The sequence below is a fragment of the Scyliorhinus canicula genome, chromosome 2, assembly GCF_902713615.1.
Source record: "Scyliorhinus canicula chromosome 2, sScyCan1.1, whole genome shotgun sequence".
In the NCBI taxonomy this organism is placed as follows: Eukaryota; Metazoa; Chordata; class Chondrichthyes; order Carcharhiniformes; family Scyliorhinidae; genus Scyliorhinus; species Scyliorhinus canicula.
In genome coordinates, this window is record NC_052147.1 from 225307651 (window position 1) to 225322762 (window position 15112).

Below are 15112 nucleotides of genomic sequence, written 5' to 3' on the forward strand. Positions count from 1 at the left end.
GAACAGATTCATTGTACATACCATGTTCATATCTATGCCATTTGTATACGTCCAGGCATGTTGGAAGTATTCCTCTAGTCTCTGACGGAGAGGATTGGGAATCTGATGAAAGCGTATGAATTCCTTGACTCGAAGCATTTGCATGTGATACCTTGCTGTTCCAGAATAAAGTCTTTGGATAATTGCTGAGACATTACCAAAGATACTGGCGTACATTAATGCTGGTCAAGGAGAAAACATGGATTCAATCAGACAGGTTAGGCCTCATTCACATTTAATATATTTTTAAACATGTTATACACAGGAACATAGGACTTAGGAGTAAGCCATTTGGCCATTGTACCAGTTGAATTGATGATTTTGACATAATTATGAATTAACTTGAATTATAACTGTGCAAACTAGCCATTTCCCCTCGGTGTATCAAATATGCCAGACAATCTGCCTGACCATAGATTTTGAAAAATTACAAAGCAAATTAAACCAAGCTTTGTTGGAATTCCCTCAGTTTACAAAATCAAAGGCTTTCACCTAATTCCATTTTCTTTCAGAATCACATTGTGGAAATATCTATAAAGAAACAATTATCTTTAGAGTACACAGGATATTCAGAGAAGGTAATAATGCTTTAACTATAGTTTAAATTATGAGCTATTTTAGAGTCTAGTTTAGGGAGGGTAACTGGGAGTCTGTAAAAGCGCAATGTTTGGACCCTTGACAAGAAGCTGAGAGTTATTGCTAGCCCCTCAAGACTTGCTGTCAACTTGCATGATTCTAATATGTTTTAAAGCAGCTCCAACCAGCTGTCTTGGAAATCACCTGTCTTGGGATTTGAGACACTGTACTTTTCTATACGAGTGCTCACGCAATGCTGCTCAATGCCAGGTCCCCAGAATAGATGCAGCAGAGCTGAGTAAACATGATCTGTACGAAGATTTTGTGAAGCATTTATATCACTACAAGCGTAAATGAAATATAAATATCTTGATATATACAGGGTAATGTAACAAAGGTAGAAATAAGCAACGTGAAATGAGGAACTGTCTTTGAAACCCAGCTGTTAGTCTTTAAGATAGTCACTGTATCAAACCAATGTACTAATCTTGAACATTTCTCTGCAAAGCCCAAGTTCTAAGAGAATGACAGCTATAATGGTATAATGAATCTTTGGACATCTCTAACCTAAATATGGAATTCCATTCAGCAGGTCACTTTCCATTAACAATTAAATCAATCATATTCCTTAGCCACGCTTGAAAGTTCTCACTTATTTCAGTTTCCATCACCCAGCAGAGTGGGTAGAATCATCCAATTGATCAATTTGACCCAAAGACATTTTACATTCCAAGTTTAAACTCTGAGTACCACCATGCTCTCGTACAAGATAACTGATATTATATTCTCATCATCACGGCAAACATTTTGACTGGTTTAACTTATGCCCTTAGTATGTCTAGCTTGTGCTGAGAAGTATGTATTGAATCTAAACTTGGTAACATCACCAAGGCCTGATTAAGGTTCTAGCCACCTCTTCAATTCAACAGGCCCCAGAATATGCAGAACCATCTATGTAGGGTACTATGCATCATGAACATTTTATGTTAACACATAAGTTATGCAGTAGTTGTGCAGCCAGTACAAGCTGGTTATGTGAACATTGCAAAATTTACAAACTAATAAGTTCACACCAACATGAGTGAAAATGGCAGCTTCAATGATCCATGGGAATTTCACACATAACACGGATTTCACACTGGAGCTGACACATTTTAACCACCAATGTCAGGCCATTACCTTGGGTGCACCACAGTGGAATATAAGATCTGCACTAAGATGCGTTTATATTAAAGCAAGCAGATATTTAGGACAAATGTTTGGATACAATATTCTAAAAGTATTATTTATAATTAAGACATTAACGAGGGGCTTGGACTGAGAAACAGAAATTGTCTTTCCTGATAAACTAGCTCAGCCTTTTAAAATATCATTATCATGTCAGCTTATTCAGAACGACCAGAAATGGCCATGACATGAGTAATATGAGTTACTGGCCAATAACTGACCATATTTCATAAATAACTGGACAATTATGACAATAAGGAGGTTGGGGGCAGATTAATTGATGCAGTTCTTTACATTATATAGATCAGGTCAAATACAAGAACATCTCAGAAGGGTAGGAACAGTTTCAGAGATTTATTATCTTTGAGGTCATCTCCAGTGACCTTTCCCTTATAAAAAATATTTGCCACATTCGAATGTAATCCTGAATAGAGAACTTATTTGTTCAGTGTATTTACAGATTTTGATCCCAGATAAAAGGTTTGCAGTTTAGGATTGTATTTGTTTTTATAAACAAACATGGCAAGGTTACAGAACTGAAGCTCCTTTAGGTTATTCACATTGAAGAAACTAATATTCTTTCAGATTATTTAGTATTAAAAATAGTTCCAACACTTACAGCCAATCAGCATGACGCAGATGGAAAAGATCTTCTCTGAGTTGGTGTTCGGAGACACATTGCCAAAACCAACACTTGTCAGGCTACTGAAAGTGAAGTAGAGCGCTGTCACATATTTATCCTTGATGGATGGTCCAGAGCTCATATCGCTGACATTATATCGTTTTTCTATTTGTTGTCCTAAAGAATCCAACCAGCCAATTTTGTGTACTAGATATGGCCGCTCCACATTCCCAATGGCATACCAAATACAAGCGAGCCAGTGAGCGATCAAGGCAAATATGCACATGAGCAGCATCAGAACCGCAGCGCCATATTCAGAGTATCGATCTAATTTGCGGGCAACCCTCACCAAACGCAGCAGGCGGGCTGTCTTCAGAAGGCCAATCAGTGTTGTCGTCTGTCAAAACAGGAGATCAAGAAAAGTGACTACACCATCTAAATGAGATGTTTGCATTCATTGATTTTATAAAAGTTACCGTGCCCGATGTCCAACATAAGAAGAAGCAGCACAATTCTTTCAATACAGAAAACCCATTTTCACAAAGGGAATGGTTAGGAAACCTCAGTAATGTTTCCTGCAGAAAATCGCCATGCTAATTCTGAATAGCAGCAAATAAATTAATGAGGCAAAGATTTTATTTGATTTTCAACACTGATTCAAACTTGAATTTATTAATAAATATTACATGCTGATTTAGCACACTGGGCTAAATAGCTGGCTCGTAATGCCGAACAAGGCAGCAGCGCCGGTTCAATTCCCGTACCGGCCTCCCCGAACAGGCGCCGGAATGTGGCGACTCGGGGCTTTTCACAGTAACTTCATTGAAGCCTACTTGTGACAATAAGCGATTACTATTATTATGCTTCCCATTGGTCACATTACTTGCAAGCATGGAGTCACTTTCCATGTGTATCATATTTATCCAGACATCCTTCGTCACCAATTGCCTGCCCAAAATCAAACAAAAATGTTCTTCAATTTAACTAGCTTCCGGACCATTTAAATTACTCTGATCCAAATTTCATTCACCTCTCCAACATCCTCTGGGGTTGAATCTGATCCATATTTAATCCATTCCTGTGTTGAACATTTGATACCACATTTGTTCTATTACCAAGATTACATTTCCCTACCTTTAGAATCTTGCCTGCCTAAGCTGTTCTCTTTACCAGATGCTGTTGAAACCCAAATATGTAACTTCCTTCCTGGAAAACAATATTTTCTCATGTCCTATCTTAATACCTCCATCAGTCCCAAACTTTAGACTTCTGCTCTGAGGAAGTCATAGGGACTCAAAATATTAACTATTTTGCTCTCCACAGATGCTGTCGGACCTGCTGAACTTTTCCAGCATTTTCTGTTTATATTTCAGAATTCTGTAGTCAGGGTCCTCCCCTGACCACCATTACCCTTGCTGGCTTTTGTTGGCTCCCTGTATTTCAGTTAATGAAATTTCAATCTGAGTCCTCATCTTAGAGTCCCTCCATTCTGCACTGAATGCTATCTGAGCAAACTTCTGCAAACGTCCAAGTCTATACCCTCCAATCAACTGACACTGCTCCTTTTACTACACCACTGAGGTTTTCTCTCAAATAATTCACCTTGTTACCTTCCTTATCTTCAAAAGCCATCGAAAACTTCTTCATTGCCAATGTTTCAGTCCTTAGATTTCTTCCTCTTTTCAATCTTGCTAACCACTTTGACACACCTTTGACTCAACTGGATAACCCATGAAAAAGGGCATGGGGATTGCGGAGATGAATTAACCTGCGCCCATTGATTGCAATGCACGAGACAGACCAGCTGCATCTTGCTCATTTCAATACTTCTGCGTCTGGTCAATGCTAAATGTGCTGTTTATTGGCCCTTTGCATCAGGAGCTGGCTGACAATATGTGTGTGTGGGGTGAATCCCACCCCCGCCGGCCGCCGAATTCTCCGGCCCTCCAAAAGTCGCCGAGGCCTGAGTCGCGCCGCCCGCCCCGGAGAATGGCGGGGACTGGCGCGACTCAATGGGCCCCAGGGCTGTCCGAATTCTCAGGTCCGCGATGGGCCAAAGTCCCGCTGGGTTTTTGCCGGTCCCGCCGGCGTGGATCAGACTAGGTCCCTTACCGGCGGGACCTGGCGGCGTGGGCACGCTCCAGGGTCCTGGGGCGATCTGGCCCCGGGGGGTGACCCCACGGTGGCCTAGTCTGCGATTGGGGCCCACCGATCCACGGGCGGGCCTGTGCCGTGGGGGCACTCTTTTCCTACGCGTCGACCGTGTCAGCCTCCGTGATGACCGATGCGTAGGTGACCCCCCCCCCCCCCCGCGCATGCGCGGGGATGACATCAGCAGCCGCCCCGCTGGGCACGGGAGAATAGTATCCCAGGTCCGTAAGGCCAGAAAAGTAGACACCAGTTAAGTTGGCATGGATGCAGGACACAGGGTAGCGTTCGGAGTTCGGGCGCAAACTGTGATAGACAAAGTCTTTGGGGGTGGGATGGGATGTTCGTGCCGTCTCCTGTGCTGGGCCAGGCCCCATGTCCTGCCTATCCTGGCCCTGCCCAGCATCCTCCTCATTGGACAAGGCCTGCTGTTCATTCCCTCCTCCAGCACATCGCCCCTCACCCTTCCTCCTGTGCCTACAGAAATGTCTTTTTCTCCTCTCCACACAAGTCATTATTAACACGTGCAACTCTCTGATCTCTCTCCTCACAGGAGCATTCTATTTGGTGAGAGGCAAGTGGGGGTGGGGCGGGGGGGGGGGGGGGGGGGGAGGGGGGGGACGAGACGAGGCGGGTGGTATAGAAAGGATACTACACAGGAGGCCATTCGCCCATCCTGTTCATGCCAGCCCAAATACACCCAGGCATCCTTTTTAATCCCATCTTCCTGCACGCGACCCATTACCCTGCTGCTTACAGCACTTAAAGTGCTGATCCAGGTACTTTTAAGTTTTTTTTCCCATCACAACTCAGGTGACGAATTACAGACAACTACCACCCTCTGTGTAAAAAAATAATTCCGCATGTCCCTTCTTGCCTTTCTGCTACTTTGTTTGATCTATCACCCCTGGGTTTGAACTCTCTGCCAAGGGAAACAATTCCCTCCTGAGTACTCTATGACTACCCCTCACAATTTTATACACCTCAATCATACCACCCCGCAGCCTTTTCTATTCGAAGGAAAACAACCTCATCCTTTCCAAGCTCTGCTTGTAGCTACAATTCTCCAGCCCTGGCAACATTCTTCTGAATCTTCACTGCACTTATAATAATAATAATCTTTATTAGTGTCGCAAGTAGGCTTACATTATTACTGCAATGAAGTTACTGTGAAAATCACCTAGTCCTCCAGAGCAATTACATCCTTCCTGTAATGTGGTGACCAGAACTGCACATAATACTCAGTTGTGGCCTCACCAGTTGTCTCATACAGTTCCATCATTATATCCCTACTTTTGTATTTTATACCTCTGCCAATGAATGAGAGCATTCCGTTTGCCTTCTTTACAACCTTATCTATCCAAATCGCTGCCATTAGGGACCTGTGCACTTGCATGCCAAGGTCTCTTCATTCAAGGGCAGCACGGTAGCATTGTGGATAGCACGATTGCTTCACAGCTCCAGGGTCCCAGGTTCGATTCTGGCTTGGGTCACTGTCTGTGCGGAGTCTGCACATCCTCCCCGTGTGTGCGTGCGTTTCCTCCGGGTGCTCCGGTTTCCTCCCACAGTCCAAAGATGTGCAGGTTAGGTGGATTGGCCATGATAAATTGCCCTTAGTGTCCAAAATTGCCCTTAGTGTTGGGTGGGGTTACTGGGTTATGGGGATAGGGTGGAGGTGTTGACTTTGGGTAGGGTGCTCTTTCCAAGAGCCGGTGCAGACTCGATGGGCCGAATGGCTTCCTTCTGTACTGTAAATTCTATGATATATGATATCTACCACTTTCAGTATATTCCCATTTATTATTCCTTTAACAGTTTAACCTCCCTAAATGCATTACCTCCCACTTATCAGAGTTGAACTCCATCATCTACTTTCCTGCCCACTTTCCTGCCCACTCCACCAACCCATCCATCTCATTTTGGAGCTTACTGCTATCCTCTACACTATCCTACACTACACAGCCTATTTTTGTGTCATCTGCGAATTTCCAAATCGTGCCCCCATGTTCAAGTCCAAATCATTAATGTACAAAACAAACAATAGGGGTCCCAACACCGAGCCCTGTGGAACACCACTTGAAACAGCTTTCCATTTGCAAGGGCAGCCAGCGATCGTCACTCTTTGTTTCCTGTTGGTAAGCCAACTTTGGATCCAATGTCACATTAGCCTGTATCTCATGGGCTTTTACTTTTTGAGCAGTCTGCCATATGGGACATTGTCAAATGCCTTACTAAAACCCATGTAGACAACATCCACTGCAACATCCTCATCGATTCTCCTTGTCATTTCCTCAAAGAATTCAATCAAATTTGTAAGGCATGACTTTCCTTAACAAAGCCAAGTTGACTATCCCTGCCTACACCTTTCTAAATGACAGTTTATCCGATCTATCCAGATTGAATCGAACAATTTGCCCACCAAGGAAGTAAGTCTACCCGGCATAGAATTGTTTGGCATTTCCTTCGTATCCTTTTTAAACAATGGAACTACATTTATATTCCTCCTGTCCTCCGGAACCTCCCCTGTGTCTTGTGAATATTAGAAAATAATCCTCAGAGCATCTGCTATTTCATCCCTAACCTCCTTCAACATCCTCTGAAACAATCCATCCTGTCCTGGCGACTGATCCACTTTCAAAGATTCCAGCTCCGCTAACACTTCCTCTCTCATTATATTTGATCCAATATTTCACACTGCTACTCTTGGACTAGTTTAAATGCATCATCCCTTTCCTTTGTGAGTACAGAGACAAAAATATTTTAAAAAACTCTTCCCATTGTTATATTACTTTGTGTAATATATATATTACTCTTTTAAACCAGCCAAGTTGTTGAAATGAGCAGTAGTCTTCTTGTAAGGATAAACTAATTTATTGAGTAATATAATTAAATACTGTGAGTTCTTTTTACTTAATACTCAACTAGTAAAACAAAGAAACAATTGTAGAGATACATAGAACAGTACAGCACAGAACAGGCCCTTCGGCCCTCGATGTTGTGCCGAGCAATGATCACCCTACTCAAACCCACGTATCCACCCTATACCCGTAACCCAACAACCACCCCCTTAACCTTACTTTTTAGGACACTACGGGCAATTTAGCATGGCCAATCCACCTAACCCGCACATCTTTGGACTAATAATTAAATTAAATTATACAACACACTACTTTGATAACTAATAACTTCTTCTCTCCCCAGCTTTCCTATATCTGTTCTCTCTGCAGTCCTGATACACACTCCTTCAGAAAGAGCGGTAAAGCTATTTATATAGGTCCTGATAGTGAGACATCTAGTGTTCAATTGCCTGTACTGGCATTACATATACTGATCATGTACATTGATATACAGAGATCACTACACCCATATCCTTTGCATCTTCACACAAGTTCCCATTTTCAGATCTGATAGGTCCCACTTTTTACCTTCACTAATTCTTTGCTCTTTATATGCTGGTAAATTATCCTTGGATTTTCCTTAATCTTGCTTGCTAATATTTTTTAATGCCCTTTCTTCGATTTCCTTATTTCTCTTTTTACTTGATCCCTGTACTTTCTATGCTCCTCTAGTGTATCTGTAGTGTTGTGTTTTTTGTAACTAACATAAGCTTTCTTTTCTTCGTTAATTTTCCTCTGTATTTTTGTAGATAACCACTGGGGTCTAGATTTGGCAGTACCATTCTTATTTTTGGAGGGGGAATGTCTGCTTTGCACCCTTAGGATCTCACTTATTAGTGCTTCTTACTGGTTTATCACAGATTTATCCTTTTGCAGTCTTGTCCTCAGCCAAATCACTTCTCAGTTTTGTAAAATTTGTCTTACCCCAGTTTAAAAACTTTTACTCTGATTTATCAGTGTCCTTTTCCATATTAATACTAAATCTAACTGAATTGTGGTCACTATCCCCGATATGGTTTCCCACTGTCACTTCACCCACTTTCCCATCTTCATTTCCCAGGAGGAAATCCAGAATTGGTGAGGGAGGAGGAGGAGTGGTGGTCTTCCATTGCCAGGCAGCTCATCAGCCACTAGCAATGCCTGTCCCGCACCTGCTCCACTAGGAAGGAGGCCTTGCTGCAGGAGTCTGCAAAGGTTGCCAGTAACCTGCCATGAGAGACTGGAGGTTTCTTGAGGCACTGGTGCTCAACATTTCATGAGAGCTGATTCTCTGCAAGGTTTGTGCTAGGGGTCATGCCTCCTTCCAGCCGGATCTGTGTGGGTATTCCATCTGCCCTTTGGAGGGGCATGTGGCAAAGGATATAGCTTCAGGTCTGGCTACTGGTGTTCCCCCAGTTACTGCTGGCACTGTTGGGGGTGGTGTGGGTTCTGCTCTTGCTCCTCAGAAGAGGTGGAAGATAGAGCTGCAAAACCTGCTCCCCAGCTGCGTTGATGGTTGGCACCAGGCAAGTGCAGCTGAAGGTGCTGGACAGATGAAAAGCCTTCTCAGATGCTGCCAATCACCTGTCAAGCAATAATAGCTTTTTTCTGAGAGAGGAACCCCTTTGAACAGCAGTTTCTCAATGGCTTTGACTGTGAGCAGAATTTTACAGGGCCCTGATATCAAGTGGGGATGCCTGTAAAATTTCTCAGTTGCACGTCCTGCTGCTTATTTTGTTGTAATATGCACCGACTTGCCATTGTAATGTAAAGATGGTCAACAGAGAAAGGAATGAACAGGGTGCATATTTCCTTCAGAAGGAATGGAACAAACTTGCAATGTCCCAAAAAAGAGAAATGCAACTCGAACGAGTGCAAGAAGTCAATCAAATACCGATGACCAAGTGCTGGAAATGGTAAGTAGTGCCACCACTCCACCACACGTGAGAGTCGGAGTTGTGGAAGAACTGTTAAGACTCAAGACCATCTGAATTTATGCAGTCAGAGGCTTGAAGTGGGGGAGAAGGGATAGCAAATAAAGATTGTATTGTAAATAATTATACTCCATTGAAATGGAGGAAAGTTTTCTTTGAAGAAGAACGGGAAATGTATTATGTGCCTGCATGCCATTGTAATGTAAAGGAGCTTGGCAAAGTGAGGGTTATTGCGAGACTCACCAATAGCACTGCTCACGGTATGATGCTTTTAGTTGCATGGTGATAGACCCAGAGAGAGCACTATGGAAGCCTACCTGCATGGAGAAGTAGCACCATGCATGCCAATAACTGGCATCTGTAAATAGTTAAAGACTAACAAGAAATGATTCTTGTTTAAATGTACAATTTCCAAGATCTCGTTATTGAGACATCCAAAGAACACGCACTACAACATATATGACTATCCTTCTACCTGTTCGAAATTTTATGAAGAGTGGGAGGGGCCACGGACGGTCCACTCACTATGGCCCCAATTGTGGCCACTTTCCCACCAGGCTATCATTTTGAGGCTCTTGGGAAGAGGTCAAGGATGGGGGTGGGTGGCATGGTAGGGAAGGAAGACCGGTAGCCTACACTTGTTGGATAATAGGTGGGATAGGCTTTAATTCATGATTGGGCACCCTCCCCCAAGGTTTGCTCCCCACTCCATGTTCACTCTCCCCTGGCCTTACAATCACAAACCTCATCCCGCTCCCTGTCCCCTACCAGCCTCCACACCTTTCCCCACTGCAAGACCCCCACCCTGACCTCCAGCCTGGATCCTGGCACTTAGACTCAGGGGACTACCTGCAGTCCCAGCAGTAACCACGGCTCACTGGCTGGCTGGCAGATCTCTGAGGTAGATCTTCCTCCTTAGTAAGGAGTGGCAATGGCGAAATATATTGGGACATTAAATGGCTGCCAGGCTACCAACATTGGTGGGGATGCATTATCGGGCAACTTCTTTGCTGATTGATCCAGCTTTACTGAAGGAGATCTTCCCTGCAGAGTACTCAGAGTGATGCTGCCAACCTCTCGACAGAATGTGGAAGTCTTTTGCTTTTATTAAAGAAAGTATTTGTGGTTAAAAACTTTTAATAACCTTCTTAATCATGTCAGCTACTTTCCAACCAGATCCTAGCAGAAATTGGAAGCCATGACGGGGAAAGCAAAAAGAGGGAGGATTGACTATGGGATCCAGAGCCAATGGCATTTTAAAGGACTTTCTACTCTACACATTGGAACCTATGAACATTTGGTGGGGAAAATGTTGCCCTTGATGTTGTTACAATTATAAGCTTTATAAAACTGTTATGATGTGGGACTGTGTGTTTAATTTAAGGTAAAAGGTCGACCTGGTTGCAAGTCTGGATGGTTTGATTGTTCAAGGTTGTTTTTCTGGGAGGAAGCTGCAAGGTGTCCATACTTGGAGACAATGGCAGCGGCTTTAGTGTTTACAGTGGACAGACTGTGAGTCTCCAAAATTCGAGAAAAGTGCTGAGTTGTATACAGTTGTGCCTTAAACTGTTTATTTAATTATAAGGTTAAAGAAATTTAGACTCTCAGGGATAAATAATCATCTCTGGCCACAGGAAGGGTGCCAGAGGACTGGAGGACAACTAATGTGGTGCCATTATTCAAGAAGGAAAGTAGGAATAAACCAGGTAATTACAGGCCAGTGAGCCTAACATCAGTGGTATGGATATTATTGGGAAAAAATCTGAGGGACCGAATTAATCAGCACTTGGAGACGCAAAGATTAATAAAAGATAATCAGAAAGATTTGTTAGGGGGAGTTCATGTTTAACAAATTTGATTGCATTTTTGAAGGGGTGACGAGGTGTGTAGATGAGGGCAATGCAGTTGATGTAGTCGACATGGGCTTCAGTAAGGATTGTGACAAGGTCCCACACGGGAGACTGATCAAGAAGGTAGAGTCCACGGTATCCAGAGCAATTTGACAAATTGGATCCAAAATAAGCTTAGTGGCAGGAGGCAGAGGGCAATGGTTGAAAGCTGTTTTTGTGACTGGAAGCTTGTCTCCAGTGGTGTATGTCAAGTATCAGTGCTTGGTCATTAGTTATTTGTAGTGTACTTTAATAATGTATTTGAGAAAGTAGGAGGTGTGATCAATAAGTTCACAGGTGACACAAAAATTGTGGTGTGGTAAATAGCGAGAAGGAAAGGCTTAAATTACAGGACGATATAGATGGGCTGGTCAGATGAGCATAACAGTGACAAGTGAAACTTAACACAGAAAAGTGTACGGTGATACATTTTGGGAGGACTAACAAGAAAGGGAATACACAATAAATGGTAGGTAGGATGCTAGAAAGTACAGAGAACCAGAGGGACCTTGGGGTGCATGTCGATAGATCCCTGAAGGCGGCAGGGAAGGTAGATAAGGTGGTTAAGAAGGAAAATGGAATGCTTGCCTTTATTAGCCGAGGCATAGAATATGAGAACAGGGAGGTTATAATGGAGCTTCTCAAAAATCTGGTTAGGCCGCAGATAGAGTACTATGTGCAGTTCTGGTCGCTACACTACAGTGATTGCACTGGAGAGGTTGCAGGGGAGATTCATCAGGGTAGGCAGGAAGAAACTTTTACCTTTAGCAGAGGGATCAATAACCAGATTTATGTAAGTAGCAGGAGATTTAGAGAGGATTTGAGGAAAATCCTTTTCACCCAGAGGGTGGGAATCTGGAACGCACTGCCTGAAGGAGTGGTAGAAGTGGGAACCCTCACAACATTTAATAAGTGTTTGGATGAGCACTTGAAACACCATAGCATGCAATGTTATGGACCAAGTGCTGAAAAATGTGATTAGAATAGATACGTGCTTGATGGCAGGCACAGACATAGAGGGTCTCTTTTAGCTGGATTGCAAAACAAAGCCACATTGTGAATTACAAGGTAAATTGGCATAAAATAATAATAATGTTTATTAGTGTCACAAGTACGTTTACATTAACACTGCAATGAAGTTACTGTGAAAATGCCCTAGTCGCTACACTCCGGCGCCTGTTCAGGCACACAGAGGGAGAATTCAGAAAGTCCAATTCAATTTTCTAAAATGTACATGTTCAGTTATAGTTACAATTCAAATGTGTAACAGTAGATAACAAATGAACTGGGGAATGCACTTTTGATCCAGAAAATTTATGTAATGTTGTAATATTTGTAAAATCTTTACTTGTGCTCTGTTTTTATTTTCCAGATTATAATGACAAGTATATATCCTCCTATCAGATCTCTATTTATGTGACTACTGAGCTTACTGGTAGGATCTGCATGAGGAATTGCAGCCTTTGATTTTCCCTTCCATGCAGTGGATAAGTATTTCATCATTTCTGCGCTTTCCCAAACTGGCCCCATTATGATTGACAACTCACCCTGTGGAGAGTTGTAAATTCAAACCTCTGCTCTCTGACTAGTTTTGAAAGGCTTCTCATTCACTGCAATGTCAAAGCTCTAGGTATTAATGTTGAAAATGTGCCTGATCTATGAGTACTCCTCCAGTTGCACATTAATTCTATTTGTGGCACCTTTTTAAAGGGCTAACCTCTAATATTCACAGAAAGAACATTGTGTTTATAGAAAGTCGATTTTTTTACTTGAATTGTAACTAAAATGTCAAATTCATTGGTGAGTTAACTGCAGTTTATTGCTCGCAAAATGATATCTGCTGGAGGTTGAGACATATATTGACCAAAATAAATATCCATTTGTTCTTCTCAGCAAGAAATATTAATTTTATATTACTGCCCTTTCTAAGCACAGCTGGCAGAAATGACTGTCAAAGCATTAAACGCTGACACAAGCTATTGTGGACTGCTGCAGAATTCTCTTGCTCGGTTGGGAATAAAAGGATTTTAACCACATGACCAGCCTGTAGCCTGAGCTGATACAGTCTGAAGGAGATTTGGCTTTTTACAGTGAACGTCCATCACAAAACACCACAAAAACTCAAAAGGCATTTCAAGAACACAACAAAAATGTTCCAAAAATTGTAGCGGCTGAACATGAAGAGTCTGATCGACTATTGGAAAGAAATTCCAAAATCATTCATTGGGGCAGCACGGTAGCATAGGGGCAGCACGGTAGCACAGTGGTTAGCACTGTGGCTTCACAGAACCAGGGTCCCAGGTTCAATTCCCTGCTGGGTCACTGTCTGTGCGGAGTCTGCAGGTTCTCCCCGTGCTGCAGGGGTTTCCTCCGGATGCTCCTGTTTCCTCCCACAGTCCAAAGACGTGCAGGTTAGGTGGATTTGCCATCATAAATTATCCTGAGTGACCAATAAAGGATGGAGGGGTTATTGGATTACGGGGATAGGGTGGAAGTGAGGGCTTAAGTGGGTTGGTGCAGACTCGATGGGCCAAATGGCCTCCTTCTGCACTGTGTGTTCTATGTTCTATGTTCTATGCTCTATGTTCAAAGGTTTCACATCAGGGCTTCATGGTTCAGTTCAGCTGTGATTTCTATATTGGGTATGGCTCAGATGTATTTTAATTCAGAAATATCAGTTTAGCATACCAAAGACTGGGTGCGCCGATGAGTATGTAATCTGGACGTTCAGGAGACATGGGTACAAATCCTGCCATGGCACATAGTGGAATTTAGACATTGTCAAACAAAGCACAATTTCAAACTTTATGGATGTTCTGCATTATGTACTATGAGGAGGATAGTGCAGAACTTCAAAAGGACATAGACAAATTTCTGAAAGTTGCAGGTGAACTTCAAGGTGGAGAAAGGGATTCAATTTCAAACAAAGAATCGTTTGTCCTGAACCAAATGTGTAATCCTAATTCGTGATTTTAAAAAGATAAAAGAGCATGGCCAAAAAGTGGATGGCAAACAGAACTGGAGCCATTATGCAGCCTTGGTGTAATTGATTAGAGGAAAAGCACCTAATGAGGCCCCACAGCTTGCTGGGTCAGGCAAGTTCTTTGCATGGAGGACTCTCACACTAATGGTGTTATTCTACAGCCAGCTGACCATGGGAACCTGCACCATTGGACATCCTAGACTGAGGTACAAAGACATTCTGAAGGCCAATCTCAGAGCCTGTAAGTTGGACCCCACTGTATGAGGAAAAAGTAACCGTGACCAGATCGAAATGGAGAAGTCTCTGTCAGCAAGCAGATCACAACACTCGAGAAGAACAGAGTCAGATCCCTACAGGATCAGGAAGCACACCACAAAGCCAGTACCTTCATCCATACCCCTTAAAGGAACTACATATGTAATATTTGAAATCAAATCTGCAAATCAAGATTTTGCTTCACACCACATATGGTGGCGAACAATTAGTATCCTTGCTGAACAATCATCTGTTGAAACAAAGGGAGAATCTATCACAGCACAAGATTTACAAACGAAACATGAACAGCTGCACTCAAATCAACTGGCCAATTCACGGTACAGAAATTGTATTTTATAGCACTGTTTATTCATGTATTCAACAGTCAAATTCCCAAAATGATGGACAGAAATCAGCCCTCCTCCCAACCTCGAGGAACCATCTACTCTCCCTTTCCCACCATTTTCACTGACATAAACTTGTCAATTCGCACTTGTTCCTTGAAAGAGTAAATTAAAAAGACTAGACTTAGAAATACCAAATGCCCTTGTACCAGTGCCACC

General features: G+C 42.7%; 1 protein-coding gene across 4 annotated transcripts in view; it reads right to left on the reverse strand.

Annotated features, from left to right (window-relative positions):
* LOC119961986 (potassium voltage-gated channel subfamily H member 7-like) overlaps positions 1 to 15112 on the reverse strand; it is a 565928-nt gene that overhangs the window by 84131 nt on the left and 466685 nt on the right. For 2 of the 4 annotated variants that reach the window (XM_038789678.1, XM_038789677.1), the window contains exons 10-11: positions 2462 to 2861; positions 22 to 221 (exon numbers count right to left, since the gene is read on the reverse strand). In XM_038789678.1, the coding sequence (XP_038645606.1) occupies positions 22 to 221; positions 2462 to 2861 (600 nt within the window). Of the gene's footprint in view, positions 1 to 20; positions 222 to 2461; positions 2862 to 15112 lie in introns of all 4 variants that reach the window. The other 2 variants (XM_038789679.1, XM_038789680.1) reach the window with 1 other exon arrangement.